This window comes from Balaenoptera ricei, chromosome 1, assembly GCF_028023285.1.
Source record: "Balaenoptera ricei isolate mBalRic1 chromosome 1, mBalRic1.hap2, whole genome shotgun sequence".
Classification (NCBI taxonomy): Eukaryota; Metazoa; Chordata; class Mammalia; order Artiodactyla; family Balaenopteridae; genus Balaenoptera; species Balaenoptera ricei.
The window spans coordinates 177,196,411-177,216,694 of NC_082639.1; the positions used below are offsets into that span (position 1 = coordinate 177,196,411).

The 20,284-nt window shown below is 35.8% G+C and overlaps 2 protein-coding genes across 7 annotated transcripts in view; one reads left to right on the forward strand and one right to left on the reverse strand.

The window, feature by feature from the left end:
- SPATA17 (spermatogenesis associated 17) overlaps positions 1–18,752 on the reverse strand; it is a 268,975-nt gene extending 250,223 nt beyond the window's left edge. For all 4 annotated transcript variants that reach the window (XR_009499172.1, XR_009499173.1, XM_059905716.1 and 1 more), the window contains exon 1: positions 18,644–18,752. Coding sequence is in view for 2 of the 4 variants with exons in the window: in XM_059905716.1 (XP_059761699.1) it covers positions 18,644–18,711 (68 nt within the window). In the remaining 2 variants the exon portion in view is untranslated. The remainder of the gene's footprint in view (positions 1–18,643) is intronic.
- Positions 18,753–19,017: 265 nt separating this feature from the next.
- Positions 19,018–20,284, forward strand: part of GPATCH2 (G-patch domain containing 2) — a 166,344-nt gene continuing 165,077 nt past the window's right edge. For all 3 annotated transcript variants that reach the window (XM_059942411.1, XM_059942418.1, XM_059942426.1), the window contains exon 1: positions 19,018–19,186. In XM_059942411.1, the coding sequence (XP_059798394.1) occupies positions 19,131–19,186 (56 nt within the window). In that variant the 5' untranslated portion in view covers positions 19,018–19,130. The remainder of the gene's footprint in view (positions 19,187–20,284) is intronic.

A 20,284-nucleotide genomic window follows, 5' to 3' on the forward strand; every position in this document is an offset into this window, starting at 1 on the left:
CTTTTGCTGCATCCTGCAATATTTGATATGTTTTATTTTCATTTTCACTTGTTGAGACAACTTTTTATTTCCCTTTGATTTCTCTTTTGAGCCAATGGTTGTCTAGAAATGTGTTGTTTTCACATATTTGTAGACTTTCTCACTTTTCCCTTATTGATTTCTAGCTTCATAGGATTGTTGTCAGAGAAAATAGATGATATGATTTCAATCTTTTAAATATGCTAAGATCTTTTTTTGTGGCCTATCACAGGATCTGTTCTGGAGAATGTTCCATGTGTACTTGAGAAGAATGTGCATTCTATTGCTGTTGGATGGAATATTCTGTATATGTCTCATAAATTCATTCCTTATAAAGTGTTGTTCAATTCCAACGTTGCCTTGTTGATTTTCTGTCTGGACAATCTATCCATTACTAATAGTGGGGTATTAAATGCTCTTACATTTTTAGTGTTATTGTCTATTGTATTGCCTTTCTGAGTTTTCTTGTAGCTCACTGAATTCCTTCATAACACCTGTTTTATATTCTTTATTATTTAGATTGCAATAGTCCATGTTTTTGGGTTCGACTGCTGGAAAATTGTCATTTTCTTTTTGTACTACCATATTACCACGACTGTTCATGGTGTCTGATGAAAAGTACCTCTGTTGCTGCTTCTTTTTTTTTTTTTTTTGGCTGCATTTGAAGTAGCAAATGCCTTTCTTATTTGGTAAGGCTTAATTTACTTTGATTCTAACAATTCAACAGATTGATAATTAGGAGCCTTCCTTTTGTTTTCCAGAAGGTGGCGCTACAAATACAGGTTTTGTGTTCCTCTTCCTGGAGCTGACTTGCCCCTAAGGTTGGGAGCACACACACAAAGATAAAGCAAAGGTAGTGGCAAAGCCTGGAGAGGTGTGTACTTACTACTTGGGACTTTGAGTGTGTCCACAGCTCGGTAGAAAGGTTCTTAATCGGGGTGGGGGTGAGGGGCGGGGGTGTCCCAGATGTCCACGGGCAGTCCTGTTGCCTCCTGGGGCAGACAGAAGATGACTTCCTTTAGTTCTTGTGGTCTGTCTACTTCCCTGTCCTTTATCTCCCTCAGTCACTGAGTGTCCTCAAAGAGAGCAACTGGTCCCTCGAGTTGCAACACGTGTGGCTGGGCAGACCCTCACTCACCACCTTCATCCTCCACCTCCTCTTCCGGAAAGGTTGTGCCAGCTCACTGACAGACTGGCCTCTGCCTTCTCTGCCATCACTCTTCTGCTACCACCAGATCCGACGTCACTTCCCTTGTTCAGTCGCCTCCTCTGCAATCTAATCCATCCACTTTCAGGTGCACAAATGGATGGATATCCCAGGTGTGTTCATATGCTGTGCAGAGGTGCTTTCTTTCTTTTCTTTCTTTCTTTCTTTCTTCCTTCCTTTCTTTCTTTCTTTCTCTATTTCTCTCTCTCTTTCTCTCTCTCTTTCTTTCTTTCTTTTCTGGTTATGGATGTCTGATTAGTTTTAAATCAAAGTGGAGAGAAAAAAGGAACAACTTATGCTGCCATGATGCTACCGTCACTTTTAGCATGCCATTTAAGCCAAAGATGTACATATGACATATTCTGTGCTCTCAAGCTTACAAACTATTGGGTGGGCCAAAAAGTGCCTTCAGTTTTTTAAGTGAAAATAAAACACACATTTTTCATTTTCACCAAGAACTTTATTGAACAACGTATTCACCCTTTTGTTCCATGACCTTCTGCCATTTTTCAGGCAACTTCATAATTCCATCTTCCCAAAACTTTTTATCTTTTTGAGCAAAGAACTGTTCCAAGTGCCTTTTACAGTCTTCCAGGGAATTGAAATTTTTTCCATTAAGAGAATTTTGTAAAGACTGAAATAAATGGAAATCCGAACGTGCAATGTCTGGTGAATACGGCGGATGAGTTAGAACTTCCCAGCTAAGCTGTAACAGTTTTTGCCTGGTCATCAAAGAAACATGTGGTCTTACGTTATCCTAATGGAAGATTATGTGTTTTCTGTTGACTCATTCTGGAAGCTTTTCGTCGAGGGCCGCTTTCAGTTGGTCTAACTGGGAGCAGTACTTGTTGGAATTAATCGTTTGGTTTTCTGGAAGGAGCTCATAATAGAGGACTCCCTTCCAATCCCACCATATTCAAAACATCCCCATCTTTGGATGAAGACCAGCCTTTGGTGTGGTTGGTGGTGGTTCATTTTGCTTGCCCCATGATCTCTTCCATTCCACGGTATTGTGTCCACTTTTCATCGCCCGTCACAAATTGTTTTAAAAACGGAACGTTTTCATTACATTTCAGTAAAGAATCACGTGCGGAAATATGGTCAAGAAGGTTTTTTCACTTAACTTATGTGGAACCCAAACATCAAAGCGATTCACATAACCAAGCTGGTGCAAATGATTTTCAACGCTTTATTTGGATATTTTGAGTATGTTGGCTATCTCCTGTGTGACATAACATTGATTGTTCTCAATTATTGTTTCAATTTGATCACTATCAAGTTCAACTGTCCTACCTGACTGTGGAGCATCGTCCAGCGAGAAATCTCCAGCACGAAACTTTGCAAAACACTTTTGACACGTTCGATCAGTCACAGCACCTTCTCCATATACTGCACAAATCTTTTTTTGCATTTCAGTTGCATTTTACCTTTCTTGAAATAATAAAGCATAATATACTGAAAATGTTGCTTTTTTTCTTCCATCTTCAATATTAAAATGGCTACACAAAAATTCACCAATTTTGATGTCTTTTTTTAAATGCACACTGATATGACAGCTGTCACATACAATCTAGCAGAATTGTTTCGAATGAAGTTAAAGACAACTAAGCGCTACTACAGCCATCTTATGGAAAAAACGAAAGAACCTTTTGGCCCAACCAATAATAGAACTGAAAAATAATAGCAACAGTAAATAAAATTATGCGAAAGTGAAATGCCGTATGAGAAAAGTAAAATACCATGTCAGAAGGAAAGATCTGGAAAATTCAGAAGTAGAAAAGTGGTTTTCTTGTTTGTTTTTTTAGGAAATAGTGAGTAGGGAAAGACGGGAGTCAAAGGAAGCATTTTGAGTAGGTTCTCAGAGGATGGGCAACTCTCCTGATCTGTATATCTAAAACATCTTAACATCTGTGCTGGGATATTCCTCAGGTACTTCAAATTCAACATATCTAAAATAACTCCTCTCATCCCTCCTCCACACACACCCATCCTCTATTCTTCTCTCTTAGAACAGCTCTTTTCTGCAAGCCATTTCTCATGAAAGACAATATGATTCACCCAACTGCTCAAATCAAAAACTGCAAAACCAATTATTTGCATTAGTTCATGTCTTCATATTTCTAAGATTAGTTATTTGCAAAAGCATTGTTTCCTAGACACTAGTCTTTTATTCTACTCTATCCTTCAAGCTATTGTTTGAATGGTCTTTCTAAAACATGAATCTAATCAAGTCCATTTTTTCCTAAAATCCTTTCATGGCAACCCCACAAAACACCCCAAGTCTTCTGAATGAAGTCTAAAGCCCTTGAGATGTCAAAGTCCTCCCAGCTCTGGCTCAGACCTAATCACCCATGGTCTTCTTTTACCACTTCAATCCTGTGATAGAGCCGTTCTACTCCCATATTTCACAGAACAGGCCCTGTGTTCTCTTGACCTCAAACTATCACAAAACTACACCTTCTTCTTGAACTGACTTTTGCAACTTCCAGAGAGATGTATCTTTATATACCCTGAAATTTCTTCTATATACTAATTATAACATTTATCTTCTTGAGAGGCTCGCCTTTTATTCATATCTGTATCCCAACATGTACTAAAGTATCTGATACATAGGAGGAGCTAAACTAATGTTCATGGAACGATGGAAGAAAGAAAGAAAAGAAGAAGGAAGAAAGGAAGAAAAGAAGGAAGATATGGTAAGTAATAGCTGAAGCCAAGGCAGAAGGCAAAGTTCTTAACAGTTCTCAGAATTTTGTGTATAATATTAAGGGATATTAGACTCCCTGAATATCATCACTGTGGCACTGGCACCACACATCTCCAAAGTTTAACAGACTTTGGTTCAAAAAAATTTATAGTGAAAGGTGTTAAATAAGGGGGGAAAAAAAAACAAAAAACAAGGCCCAAGTATAAGAGACAAGTATTTTGCAGTTCATTAGGAGTTAATGGAAAGGCTTCAGGAAAGGGAGATCATGATTAAACAGTGTCAACTGCCATGAAAAAGTCATGAAAACAAGGCCACTGTTTCAAGGGGTTACAGGGTTAAAAGGAATCTTTCGTTTTTCTTTTAACATTTTATCCTAGCCAATAATAAGATATTCTAGTGCAGGATATAAAATGTCATTTAGGGCAAAAACAGAAAAGATAAAGCAACACAATGTCTAGTAGAGCAGGCAATTCAAAGACGATAGAGTGTAAAGAAGATAAGGAAAGAAACATTTATTGAAAAAGGTTGATGTAAAGTCAAATTCATGATAATGGGATAAAACGGTTTCTCATGGTTATTTAACCCTTTTTATCATTAACATTTAATATAACTATAGTAGATCTGTTTTTCAGTTTTAAATATACAGTTGACCCTTGAATAATGTGGGTGTTACGGGAGCCAACACCCCACACAGTCAAAGATCCATGTATAATTTTACAGTCAACCCCCCATATCTGCAGTTCCACATCCACGGATTCAACCAACTGGGGATTGTGTAGCACTGCAGAATGTATTTGTTGAAAACAATCTGAGTATAAGTGGACTCAGCCAGTTCAAATCCATGTTGTTCAAGGGTCAACTATGCTCTATTTAAATTATTGAAAACATTCTTCTGTCCTTCACCAGCAGCAATCAACAACTGCCTATCTTTGCAAAGGAGGGAGAAAAAATATAGGGTATACAGATATGCCTACTACCTCTTTTCACTAGTGTATTAGTTTGAGCTTACGCCTTACTTATAATTGTCATAAGAAATATAGAAGATAAGCAATCAAATTATCTGTCCTGAGTTTATGTTTTTTTAACTCTCCTGGTAACAATGCTAACATATAATACCTAGTCAAAAGGAAGATTAAATAATTTCTTTTTGGAGTTATTCAAAATCTCTGGGTTTTTTTTAACAGTTATATAAATAAAAGCATACTATGACACTAATAAGAACCATACATTAAATTAAAGGGACATGCTTTAAAATAACTAGTAGTTAACTTACTGTTAAGTTTTAAGTTATGTGCTGAAATTTGACGTCTATAAACATTTTTCTGTTGCCATTTTTTTAACTGCTTAAAAATGAAATTTACAGATACTTGGGTTGCCACTGGGATGCTGCATACTCATACAATATGTCATGAACTGCTAGACATTTTATATTTAAAATGAAAAATGTGGGTAACACTTTATTTTAATGGTATATTAATTAGTTCCAAATTACAATGAAAATCCTATAGCAGTGAATAAAACATGACATCTACATGAATTTGAAATAAATTTATTATGATCAGCATTATCACAATGAATACTAAGTGAATTAATAATGATGAAAGACCAAAAGTATTACCAGGAATGTAATAAAACATCGAGAAAAAGCTGGAAGTTTCCAGTCACTTCATCATCAGCTAGAAGTATTATAACCCTGGATAACACTATGCGCACGTATGTAATTAGTGGCCAGAAAATAACTGACAATAAATAAAAATGAAAAAATGTGTGGTTAAGTATTTTTCCAGTAATATGCAAAAAATATGCATTTTACACATCAAAATACTATGCTTAGTCTGACCTTAGCTACTAAATAAATACTAGATTAAAAACCCAATACGCTTTCCTTTTCATTATCATATAACTTGTAGCTATTTTAGACATTAGGAATAAAATTCCGATAGTAGCTGTCCTGTGTTATAAGACATATTGATGTGTAAAATGATTACTTTTTTCCATATCATTTCACTATTAGGTCTTAAAGGATTTCAAGCTCCTTAAAGGCAGGAATTATGCTTATTTTCTACTTTGGGTTCTGATTATCATCCATGTTACTAATAAGAGGTCAATAACTACTTGATAATGAGAAATACGACATTTTAGAAGGTAGAAGCCATGTTTTGTTTTTCATTAATAGCTCTCGTTATTATTATTACTTCACAGTTCAATGAATCATGGGTTGCAAATACATAAGCATTAGATCATAAAGTAGGAATTATCATAGTTTGTCATGTAGATTTATACTGTTAGTGTACTTTTAAAATATTTCATATTTGCTTTTCTTCATCTTCCTTCTCACTTCTCTTCACTTCATTTCCTGAACAATTAAGTCCTAAAGAAATCAGCAGTGGGCAAGAAAAGCAAAGATCTGTGCTGGGAGGTGGGGGGATGGGGAGGACCCCATGGCTCAGCCTGGGTATAACAGCCTGTGCGGGGTAAGGTGGGCATCCACATGGGGGGGGCAACCCCTGGGGTAGGTTGTCCCAGTCTGAGTAAGGAGAGTATTCCCATGGAGAGGCCTGGCTTTAGGGTGTTGAGGAAAGGTAAAGAAAAGGTACACATGGGAGGGCAGCCAGACAGGGAATCAGAGCCCAAGAGTGATGAAAAGAGTACCCAAGTTGGCTGGGAGGTGATAGTTCAGCACAGAGAGGAAGACCCCACACAGGGTGGAAAGTGGTATACCTAAAAGAAAAAGCAGCTGTGGTGACAGGAGTTTGATTACATAACAGAGGGATTGGTCAAATAAGTGAATATATTAAAAATAAAAGAAAAGGGAAAAAAAATTAGAATGAACTCTGTAGTGCTGGATTTGAAATAGAGTTGTCAATGGATTTCAACATCTACATGGATGGATGAATGGATAGATAGATACATAGATAAAGTATAGATGTAAACTCTGTGCAAATGCATATATACACATATTTTCTAGCTCTGTCCACTTGAGAGGGCTTGAGAACAACACCCAATGGCACAGGCATCTACTAAAAGAAACAAGAGGTCCTTGAAGAAATGGATAACTCCAGGGCTGGGGCAGAAAAAGTAAAAGCTTAGCCTCAACTTTTTTGTGTCAGAAAGCAGGAGAGTATTACCATGATCAGGACAGAGAAGGAAGCTTTTAGTGGCTTCCATTAGACAAATCTGGGACAATGCTAGCATGAAGATAAATAGAGCAATGGATTTTAACCCATTGACTAAAATAGGAACATATGAGCCCATAACGATATAAATAAGAAAATATTTAAATAAATTGAAAGTTAGAAGAGGGACAGCTTCAAATTACTTGCTTTTAAAAAACACCTGTTAGTTACAAAGGAAAAAAGAACATCATAGTGAAGAAGCCTAGCAGACATAACCTTAATGACATTATCCAAATGAACCCCACCAGTAATTGGACAAATCAAAATCATGCAGTACCTGGTAGATGTATTGAAAAGATCAGAGCATTACTTCTGTGATATTTCTGCCATACATACCCTGAATCTAATAGAGGAAAAATCAGACAAACTTAAATTGAGGGAAATTCCACAAAATAACTGATCTGTGTTCTTCAAAGGGGTCAAGGCCATGAAAATTGAAGAAAATTTGAGAAAATGCTCTATATTAAAAATAACTAAAGAGACAAAACAAACAACATTTTTTGCTATAAATAACATTATTGGGACAATTGGCAAAGTTTGGAGTCTGAAGATTAGATGGTGGAAATGTACAAATATTAATTTCTTGATTTTGATGGTTGAATTGTGGTTATATAGAAAATGTTCTCATATGGAAAAAGAATTTGCAAGGCATCAGATTGCAACCCATCCCCATTTGGTTTTTGAAAGAAGTATCTTCTGTTCTGTATTGCAACTTTTGTGTAAATTTGAGATCATATACACACACACACAAGAATGGCATCTCAATATTGTTTTAAATTCTTCAAACACTTTTCATAGCTTAAAATATATTATTTAAAGTAGACTTAAGAGTAAGGGAAATTATCATGCACAAAGAAAACCATCTTACAATGATAAAAATGTTAATTTATCATATCTATTAAGCAGATATGATCATTTTAAAGGCATATGCACCTAATAATAAAGCTTCAAAATACATGAAGCAAAACCTGACAAAACTAAAAGGAGAAATAGACAAATCCACAATTATAGTTGGGAATTGCAACATGTCTCCCCTAATAATTGATAGGACAACTGTACAGGAAATCCATAACAATATAGAAAATGTGAATATTTGTCAACCAACTTGATCTAATTGATATTTATAGAATACTCTACCCAATAATATATATTTGGTATGTCTTCAAATTCATTGATCTTTTATTTGCAATATTTTAGTCTGATGTTTAGTCCATCTAGTGAATTATTTCTTTCAGATGCTGTGTTTTCTTAATCTCTAAAAGTCTCATTTGCTTCTTCTTTATATTCCATTTAACTTCTCATTATGCTCATATTTTCCTTTAAGTCTTTAAATTCTGAATCGCTATTTAAAAATCCTTGTCTGCTAATTTTATTATCTTGTCTGTTTCTATTAACTGATTTTTCTCCTCCTTGTTACAGGTCTTAGTTTGCTACATTTTTCTCCTACTAGTAATTTATGAATAGATGCTGGATACTATGAAGGCTATGCTGTTGAGAATTTGGATTTTGTTCAGAAATTACCTCCAGGAATAAAGATGGGGTAATTGTCTGCATAATGTAATTTATTTCCTTTCTTTCAGAGATCCTAATCCTGCACTGTCTGTTGCATCAATGTCTAGAAATAAGTTTTCATATATTTTGTTCAGTCTTCTAATTTTTCATGGTGGGAGGGCAAGTTTTGTACCAGTTACATCTTCATGGACACTTATTTTATATATTTAATTTTATCTTTTCAAAACAAAATTGGGGGTAATTCCCTGGCAGTCCAGTGGTTGAGACTCAGCGCTTTCACTGTTGAGGGCCCAGGTTCAATCCCTGGTCAGGGAACTAAGATCCCACAAGCTGTGTAGTGCAGCCAAAAAAATTAAAATTAATATTAAAAAAAAAAATCAAAACAAATTTTTTGTCTTAGAACAAATTTTTACCTATTTATTTCCTGTTTATTTCACAAATAATACATGAACATGCAAAGCTTAATATAAAAATAGAGAAAAAAAATTGATATAGAAAAATAGAGAAAAAAATTGATTCCATTTCAACCTACCTTATCCTCCAATTTTCAAAACCTAATCATTATTAACAGCTTGTTATATGGTTCCAGACCCATATTTTTGTGTCTCTATGTATTTATACATAAAAATTTCATGCTAAATGTATTACATGCTTCCTATGACCTCTTTTTTTAACTTTGTCTCAGAGATTTTTACATCATTATCTATAAAATTTTTCACTCTTTTAAACTGCTACTTAATATTCCATCATGTGAATATGGCTTTATTTATTTAGCCAGATTAGTTACAAATACATACAAGTCTCTTCTGTGTTTTTCCTCTTGGAAATAATGCTTTAATGAATGCCTTTATTCATAACCCCACATATAAAATACTCTGTGCACAAATTGTGTACATATTTCTATAGGGTAAGTAGATACAGTCATATGCATTTTGATGCTATTATAAATTATATTATTTTTGTAGTTTCAAATTATAATTGCCCACTGCTATTATATTAAAAAAAATTGATTTTTGTGTATTGTGTATTGTATCCTGCAACCTTGCTAAATTCACTTTTTATTTCTAAATCATTTTGTTTGTAGGTGGTTTAGAGTTTTGTATGCATAAAATTGTGTTTTCAGTGAATAAAGACAATTTTATGGAGGTTCCTCAGAAAACTAAACATAGAATTACCATATGATCCAGCAATCCCACTTCTGGGAATATACCCGGACAAAACTATAATTCAAAAAGATACATGCACCCCTATGTTCACAGCTGCACTGTTCACAATAGCCAAAACATGGAAACAACCTAAATGTTCATCAACAGATGAATGGATAAAGAAGATGTGGTACATATATACAATGGAATACTACTCAGCCATAAAAAAGAATGAAATAATGCCATTTGCAGCAACATGGATGGACCTAGAGATTATCATACTAGGTGAAGTAAGTCAGAAAGAGAAAGACAAATACCATATAATATCACTTATATGTGGAATCTAAAATATGACACAAATGAACATATCTACAAAACAGAAACAGACTCATAGACAGAGAACAGACTTATGGTTGCCAAGGGGGAGGGGGGAGGGGGAGGGATGGACTGGGAGTTTGGGGTTGGTAGATGCAAACTATTACATTTAGAATGGATAAACAACAAGGTCCTAATGTACAGCACAGGGAACTAAATTCAATATCCTGTGATAAAACAAAATGGAAAAGAATATTAAAAAAAGAATGTCTATATGTGTGTAACTGAGTCACTCTGCTGTACAGCAGATTGGCACAACATTGTAAACCAACTCTACTTCAATAAAAAAAAAGACAATTGTAGTTCTTCCTGTGCAATTTTAACCCCTTTTATTTATTTATCATGCAAAATTTAAAATTAGTAAGGAAAGTGTGGATAGTTCAATAAATGGTGTTGAGACACTGTATTTCTATAGAAAAAAATTAAGTTATCTCACACAATACATGCATAGAAATATAACTGCATAAAGAGTGAAGGAAAAATGTAATAAAACTTTTAAATATTATCAGTAAATACAGATAATTTTCTTATAATCATGGGTTGGAAAAGACTATTCAAAAATAGGCTAAAATTCCCAAAAGCCAGAGAAATAGATTGACTAATTTGACTACATAGAAAACTGAAAGATAGTATGGTAGACATTACCATAAACCTAAAATATATGTATTGGCTTTGGAAGTAGGTGATGGGGCAGCCAGTGGAGGAGTTCTTAAGGCCACTAAAGAGACAATTTAGGCTAGAAGAGTGGAGAGGTAACAGATTAGAAGCTAGATAAAGAAGTACCTGCATTATGTATTAGTGACACAATTAGCAGGACTGTTGCCTGTAACTGCTTGTTGATTGAAAATGTACTAATGATTTTTTGAACCTGCACAAAGATGTCTAGGAAGAATACTGAAAGTGCCAATTGGATTCTCTTAACTGCGTAGAATAAGGGGTATCTCATAAATCTTAGTATCACAATGCTTATCTAAATTTAACCATAAATACTACATACAAGTATAATTGCTCATCATTGTTTCCGTAGCTTCTTTTGTTCTTCCCCTATCCTCAAATCCTTGTTATGATTTAATTTTCATTTGATTACACAGAGTACTTTCTAGAGAACATTTCCCCAGGTTGGGTACATGGATGATGTAACTCTGAGTCTTTACATGTCTAAAAATATCTCATCAAAAAAATGAATAAGGTCCTTGCTAGGTTTAGGATTTTTAGTTGTTACCTTGAATAATCGATAATTATTGTCCTTTTCTAGGTCTCTGTGTTGCATATGAGCCATCCAATGCTGGACTCTTTCCTTAGCAAATCACTTTTCTCTTTTCTATATATATTAGAAGCTTGTAAAGTTTTTTCTGTATCCTTGGATAGATAATATCTAAGAAGTATGTCTTCCAAAAGAAAATCCTGTCTAGGACTCAGACAGTCCTTTCAATTCAAAGCCATACTCATTCTTCACTTTAGGAACATTTTCTGCTAGTATTTCTTTATTATTAATCTATCTCCTTCCCATTCCTACTCCATATTCTGCAGTGACTATTATTCATATACTAAGTCCCATAGATATGTCTACCACATTGCTTTCCTGAAACATTTACATTTCAGTTATGACTATCCTATTTTTTAATTGATTTATTACATTTCTAAGCTGAAAAGAATTGGTTCCAGTAATTTTTTTCTGTAATTTTATTTCTGTAAATGTTCTTATTATATTTTTACTAAAGTTTACATCCGTGTCCTCCATTAGTTCTAACTCCACAGTAGCCACCTATTCTGGCTTCTTAGCTTAATCTCCTTCCTCCAAACTAAAGTTCCCTTGAATGGCTTATGAATTTTCTCTGCCTATTTATGTTAATAGATATTCAATTGCTTGATATCTAGGCAGGACTGCCTGCTCAGGTCACTAGGGCAGTAGCGTACTGACAGGCAGTAAAAGTTACTGTAAAAACGTTTTCTGTTCAATGAGCCAGCAGTGAACATGTTGTGGAACTGAGATCTCTCTTTTGGTGCCTGAGGCATAGGTATTCCTTAGACCAATTCCAGGTCAGGAGGATTCCAGAGCTTCCATGGTCAAAGAAAAGAAGCCATTCATTCTCAGAAGTGATTCTTCAAGCTTTTGGTAGCCGATTTTGGAGACATACCACAGGTCCTACTAGTATCTGCATCATCTGTGGACTCTACCAGATGCAGGCTTCTTTCTAAGCAGTGGGGTTCTTGGTCCTTATAGCTGTGTTTCCCTTATTTTGAAAACTGAGTTGTCTAAACACAGATGTGCAAGGGAGAAAAGAATAAGAGCTGCTGGCTTAGACTCCCATCTCTCCTTCTTCCTACTGAATTTTTGTTTTCTAGAAATTCTTCAAAATTACTGGTCTATTAATTGCATGCTTCTTTGTTCTTAAATTTTGTAGATTTAGTCTTTAAAAATTTTTTTACACTTAACTGTATTTTGAATGGAATCAAAGGAGAAGTATACATAAATGCTTAGTATGTCTTCTGATCTAATTCCTCATCTAGTTATTGCTGGTACCAAGAAGAGTTACTGATTTTTCTAAATTTACCTTGTAATCAGACACTTTATCAAATTCATTTTATTTCTAAGAGTTTTTTAAATAGATTACCTTGCATTTTCTCAGCTTTATAATTTCATGATCTGTAACCAACCTTTACTTCTTCCCTTCTAATATTTACTAATAAATATTTAGGTTTTTTTTCGTTTATTACAGTATTGGCTACAATTTCCAGAAAAAGGTTCCAAATAGTAGAATTAATGTGTATTTTTCTCTTTTTGAATTAAATGGAACTATCGATATTGTATTTCATCAACACACATGATGTTGGCTATTGGTTTTAGAAACGTATTCTTTATTATAAGCACATTTCCCTTTATTTCTCATTTATAAAGATTTTTTAACTTGAGAGTTTTATCTGAATGATGGTTACACGGGTATACACATACGTAAAAATTATTAAGCTGTACACTTATAGTTTATGTACTTCATTAAATGTACATAATATATCAAAATTTTTAAAACTTTTATAAATAAAAGAAAAATACTCATAAATAAATAAATTTATCAACTGCCTTTCTTATATCCGCTGAGTTGATCATATGCATTTTATTCTTTGCCCTCCTGTTGTGATTTCCTTTAATATTACGATTTTACTGGGTGCTAACTAATGTGACAAAAAATCATTTAATTTTCTTAGTTGACATCTCAATAGGCATTATTGCCTCGTTTACAGATGAGAAAGCTGATATTTAAAGTGTTTAAGTAAGGTAAGAGTATACATTTAAGAGCTTAAGTTTAAATCTAAAGTAACACAGAATTAGGATTTCAACTGTTCCTGCACTCTGGCATAAATCATCCTTGTATGCTTGGCAGAAGCCTTGCTAAATTTTACTGGTCAGAATTGAGTCCCACTGAACAGAAATATCAGCAACTAATTAGAATCAGAGGAAGAGACTCGTGTCTATCCGACTAAGTGCTATTTACAATTTTTAGATTACTAGGACCAAGATGATTGTCCAAAGTCAAGGACATCAAACCAACTAATTAGACTAAGAATACAGTCAGGAATCTTTGACTATGTTGGAGTTAGAAACAAATTGATTATGTTTATGGGAATAATGGATTCCAGAATCAGGCCAACTTAAGGAACATTATACTTTAGGTTGACACAAGGTAATGAAGTCCAGGTAAATCGCTTGTACTGGAGAGTACTTGCCAGATGCTTCCCTTTCCTCAACTTGACCTTAGAAAGGCAGGTTAGACCTTATGTATTTGATGTACCTAATTCCATGCAGGGACTTGACTTAAAGTCCCCATACTCCAAGCATAAGGTTTGGACTGAGATGGATCAAACTTCATTAGATCTTTGATCTTTTTGAACAAGTAACTTACACTTTTAAGATCTCATTTTCCTCCGTTGTAAAGTAGGAATAATAAAAATCACTTCATATGATTACTGTGAAAGTCAAAATAAAATAATATTTGTGAAAGCACTTAACAGAGTTCTCAGCACACACCAGCTATTCAATTGCATTTATTTCTCTTTCTACTCCCTTCTCTCTATCCTCACGCACTCCCCATGCCCCGCTTCAGAGGGTAAGGGATCTGGAAATTTGAGTTAGCCACTCAGTCTCTACAGTGTCTCTGTAGAACTTCTAGCCCTCTTCCTGAGCACCTGCTTTCTCAATATTCCCCTACACATACCCTTCAGCTAAGTTAATTAAAAGAGATTTTGACATATATTAGGTTAATTTCTGCTTATATACCTTTAGAAAACTATATATGGTTTAAAATGATTGTAAATCTTATTTATTTTTCTCATAAAGGCAGATTTAACTTAAATTTTCTTAACAAGCAAAACAGGCCATAAAGAGTTAAACTAATAAACTATGGAATTGGAGGAGGAAAGCAGAAAAAAGAAAACAAAATCAAAATGTTCTATCAATTTCAAAATAAGTTCGGAGTTTTCTTCATTATTTATTTTTACAGACAGAAGTCAGATCAAGTCACTCCTCTATTGAAAATCCCCTATGACTTCCTATCTTAATCAGAGTAGAATCCAATATCCTTACTATGGCTTAAAAGCCCCGAATGATCTGGCTTCCAACCATGTCCTGCAACACATTCATGCAGGCTTCTGACAACAGGGCCATACCATTTGATGTTACACCTCCTGAAGGCTCATCCCTGAGATCCCTTTCTAGTAGGCCTACTCATCCACTGTCATTAGGACTCTGTTCAAATATTACCTGATTGGAGAAGCATCCTCAGACCACTCTATTTAAAACAGGATGTTTGTTCACGCTTTGCTCACCCTACCTTGCTTTATTCTTTTTGGTTACAATCACCCCAAGACAAAATATTATATGTAAGTTTATTTATGTTCTGTCTCCCTCATGACTCTTTTGTTCACTGCTGTATCCTCAATACCTACAACAGTCCTTAGCACATAATAGGTGCTCCATCCATATTTAATTAATCAGTGAATATTTAATTCATAAATACAGTATTGAGAATCTAAGTAGAGTGCATTAAGTTCTCATAAGAAATGTTAGAAATAAGTTCCCTTCTGAATAATATTAAAATCTAAAAAAAAAAAAAAAAACACAGCTTCTACATGAGAAGGCATGACAGAGAGGGACAAGAATTAAAAAGTAGCTTAACATAGGGTGAACATGTAAAATGCCTATATATCAATATGTATATGTAGAAATGAATCACTTTGCTGTACACCTGAAACTACAAAACATTGTAAATCTACTATACTCCAATAAAAAATAAAAAATTAAATTAAAAAAAAAGAAACAAACTTAACCCATCACAAACTTCCTGGGTTCTAATTATTTAAAACCCTAAAATGTGCTGTTTGTGAAGAGAAATATATAAAAACGATATGATTAACTCAGATCAGATAAAAGAGGATCAATATTAATATTACAAGTTGTATGTTACTGCATTAAATCTGTTTAAAGAAATAATAAAAATAATTTTAAAAAATTGCAAGTAGGATTCAAAGGTGAAACATTTTGCACATTCAAAAAAGACCAATATATAGCCAATAATGAAGAGACACACACCAGTACACATATATAAGCTAAATAACATGACATAAAAGGATACCACACAGTGGAAACTCAGTGGAATTCAGTGGAAGAGGGATATTTTGAACTCATTCCTATTAGCATTTGACAGATCAACTAGATGAAATTTAAATAAGGATATGGGGAAAATGAAGAATATGATTAATGAACATATACCAAATTCTTCTTTCCACAAATAGGATAGTATAAATGATCAATAAGTCACATAGAAATCTCAGTAATTCAGGAGAATAGAAATGAAACTAGGAAGTCATAGTGAAAGTTTAAAAAAAAAAAAAGGCCAATACTTAGTTAAATAACAACTGTGTATTATCTTTGTGCCACCCTGTAACATCCTAGACACAATATTCAGTCTCTTTGATGAGTAGACCACCAAACATGAGTGCCCACCAAACATTTCTTGTGGGAGCAACTTCCCCAAGGGCTTGGACGGGTTTCATAATGCACAACTCTACCCATGCCCCTGGCTTTCTTATCACATCAGCTACCACCATATTTGCTTTTCACTTCTTGGAGTTCCAAACCTTTCCCCTATGTTAGGCAGAGAAGCTTCTCTCTTCCTGGGTGGACACCCAGGTCCTGGAGGATTCAGGTGCTAATCTAAGCACTTAGTCATAGTATATTTTTCCCAGCAAAGTCATGTTTCAACTTCAGAGGCAATCTGGTGCCAGCTGTTAGGTAGAAACATTTTTGCCACTGCCTTGTTACCAACATAGAAGACATTAAAACAAACCAAGAAGAATTAAAATTGTTTCTTCCAGCTCTGGTGCCTACATGCTAATGGAGTTGAAACGGTATGCTCATGCCATTTGGATTTCTGGATCTTGGTGCTTCCTGTGAGTTAATTCATCAAAACCAGTGTAGTGGGAAGAAAATCTTGTCTAGTATGGTAGTGAAGAGCATAGGCCTTAGAGTTGGGTTTTTTGGTTTTGGAACTTAGTAGTTGTATGACCTCATACAAATTATCAATCCACCTGAACCTCATTTTCTTTGTCTCATGTAAAGAAGGAATAAATATATAACTTGTATGGATGTTCACAAATTAAACGATAGGCCCATGCACCATTTTTTTTTCTTACAAAGTCTCCCTTTTTATGCAAAATGGGGCCTGACAGGAACTCTTGTGAGAAATGCAGATTTGCTGGCCATAACTGAGACCCACTGAATCAGAATCTGCATTTTACCAAGACCCTCAGGTGATGTACACTGAAGTTTACAAAAGAACTAATCTAGTCAATAACAGATGAGAAATGACAACAATTTCTTAAGGAAATTGCCCGTTTATTTTTTCATATACTAACATTTTATATGGTTTTTGCTCCTATGCTAATCAATATCCTTTTTTTTTTAAACTAGGCAAACAGAAATTTTGATTCCTTCGTGATCTTTAGAGACTTTCCTTCATACTGAAAATATTAATAATAATAATAAATGAAATGGAAGGAATGCCAGCCTATTCTCATCATGGCCTTTTTAGAGCCCTAGTTTTTTCTCCAAACCACCTCCAGCTTTGGGAAAATGTGCCCATTGTCAAAAGTCAGGAGATGGGGACAAAGATTAACACTGAAATCTTTAGAAAAAAATTATGTCTGTTTGCAGTTGCATGACACTTCACCAAGCTTTTCTACAGCACTGTTCTCAAGCTCTAAAAATATAGATTAATACATTAACTTGTAAAGTTGTGAAAACCAAATGAATATTGTATGGAAAAGTTCCTAATGCAATGCCCAGCATATAATCGGCGCTCAAGAAACGTTAGGCATTTCCCTTCCTGTTCATGCTTACTCTGTTGTAAATATCTTTTAAGTGCCTATATTCCATATTAGGCTGTAAACATCAGAGGGATGGAATTTATTTCTTTTAGATATCTATGTCATAAATACAGGACCTTCCACATAATTTATCTATAATTATAGATAATACATAATTTCTGTCTGTAGCTATTTTTCATACATTTATGTAAACCAGGACCAATGATTGATTGAAAGATTCATTTATGGAATTATTAGACAAGTAATTATTGTGCAGCTAAGAGGGATGATACTTATATATCTCATATATTATCTCACAACAGAATGTAAAATTAAATTGTGATCAAGTCCTGTAAAAGGTACACGGTGCTCTAAGAATACAGTAGGTGAGAAAACTGTTAGAATAAGAAGAGCTCAGCAAGATTCTGTCTTCTTGGCATATTTTCCATTGGTCTAGCATGTCACTATCTTCTACTATGGTCTGGTTTACTTTTTTTGGATTTTTTTCTTAAGTTGGAAAACCTCCTGAGGCACTGCTTCCAGAAGGCCAGTGTTCAAATGAACCTCTAGTGAGAAGATTAGGTATAGAGAGATGGATAAGGCCGCTAGTGTCTTCCTTAGCCCTCTTCTATTAATTAACATATTGGTACTGATTATCCTGTCAGAATAGTTTAGATACTGTCACTTCGGGAAGACAATTGAGTCACAGAACAGTTGAGTTCAATGATATTTGTGACATAATGGAGGTTCAAATCCCCAGGTAGATGGGGGATACTCTGAGCTCACCCAGCTAAGGAGGCTGGGCGACCCCAGTCAGGCCATTAATCCTTCTACAAGGAGGACACAGGTTTCATCACATTGCGGAGTGATGATGTCAAAGGAAAACACTTCATTTTACAATTTTATTTACACTGGAATTTTTAAAATCATCTCCAGCTGATAACCATGGCCCCCTGTATCTATAATCCCCCTGTATGCTAACACTACTTTTAAATTTGCGATTCTGTTTGCAGCCCACAAATGACGAAGAGAAGTGGGTGGTACTCAGCGAGTTAGGGAATTTGCTCATAGGAAGCTCCTGTTGAGGAATAACGGGCTGGGGATGAAGCCAGGCCTTTTTGCGCTCCCCCAGTTGATGCCCTACCTGTTCCTGTAGTAGTACTGACGTGCTACACTCGTCGACCGAGCTTGCAGCCGGGCTAACGTGGCCATAGCCTCAGCGCGCCAGCTGCACCACTGGAGTTACTCTCGGTCTCCTAGGCAACCGGGCTAAACCATTCCGCTGGTCCCGGGGGTTCAACTTTTCGTTGACTTTACATTTTTCTCCCTCACACTGTTTCAGTTTCCGGAAGACTAGAAAGAAAAATTAAGAAATTTTGCTTATGAAAAATTTCAAGTTATTGGCTTCTATATCTTCTGCGAGCAAAAGGAGGAGATTCTCGGAGAAGGAAGCTGGGGTGGGGGCGGGGAGGAGAGCTAATGGTTGCTCCTGGCATCCGGTTTCCGCCGTCAGTCGGCTTCCGGAAGCTCAGCTCAAAATGCTGAACTGCTTCTGGGAAGCCGCTGGTGCTGTGGTAGTTGGAGTCTGTTCTCGGGCCTGAGCCTCGAGGCCAGGCTCCTGGGTGTCGTTAATGTTCGGGGCCGCCGGGCGCCAACCGATCGGAGCTCCAGCCGCCGGGAACAGCTGGTGAGGCTGGCGGCCTAGGGGATGGGAGATCTGGAAAGGGTGTGATGGCCGGAGGCCGCTGGACCTGGAATGGAAGGGGGAGGGAGTTGTGATGGATGATCTGAAGACCTTTAGGCCTTGCTCTCACTCGTGCCTGGGATGGACGCAGTTTGAGGAAGGCGTTGAGGTGTGTGCTAAAGATTTGCGAAGGAATACAGTTAATGCTTGCTGATGGCTTGTCTACCACGCCACGATAATTTTGGCGTGAACCTTTCTGTACTCCAGGAGCAATTCATTTCCTCATTGATGGTTGACAAGACGAGGGTGCAGAAGAATGTATCTTAATATAGGCCTTATTTCCTCATTTGCCTTTTTAAATTTACTAGATTATCCCAGGTGTTTTGAAAGATCAAATCCCAGAAATCTAGACTCCTGGAAGTTTAGCAGTGGAGGAGACTTCGCCCTCCTACCCCGGGTTTTTGGAGTAGGAGTAACCTACCAGTTTCTGCCCCTTGAATGTTCCATTCTAGTTCAAATAGGTGTGCATGGGGTGTCCCCTGAGAACATGTAAATGTCAGGATTAAATTTGGGAGTTCGACTACAGTATCATACCACCAACGCCACTTTAGAATAATAAACTGCTTTGACTTGTCAGAGTGCTTTCACAAATACACACACTTTATCTTTATGACAGCCCTATGCTAGGAGATTATCAGAGGCACGGAATAGTTAAGTGACTTGTCCAGTGTTGCCACGCATCCTTTAGTCCTAGAGCTAGAAGCTGGGTTTTGGATTTCTAGTTGAAAGCTCTGTAATTCCGGTCTTGTTTTTCTCCCAAACCCTTTTCCTCCAAGTCTACCTAAGACTAACAGTGAAAGAAGCAAAATTTCCACTGACTGTTCTCAAACATAAAGTGTTGAACAACAGGTGAAATGCAGCTGTAATATGTCTGTCCATTCCTAGATCTGCAGCAAATGAGAATGTGGGGGATTCTAGTAGTCTGTGGTCTGAAGAATTTCTTTTGCATCACCTATCACTGAAAAGTTAAAAGAATATCTTGCCTAAAATGTTTTGAATGAGATCATATCATTCTGTAGTTCATTTTATAATGAATATAGA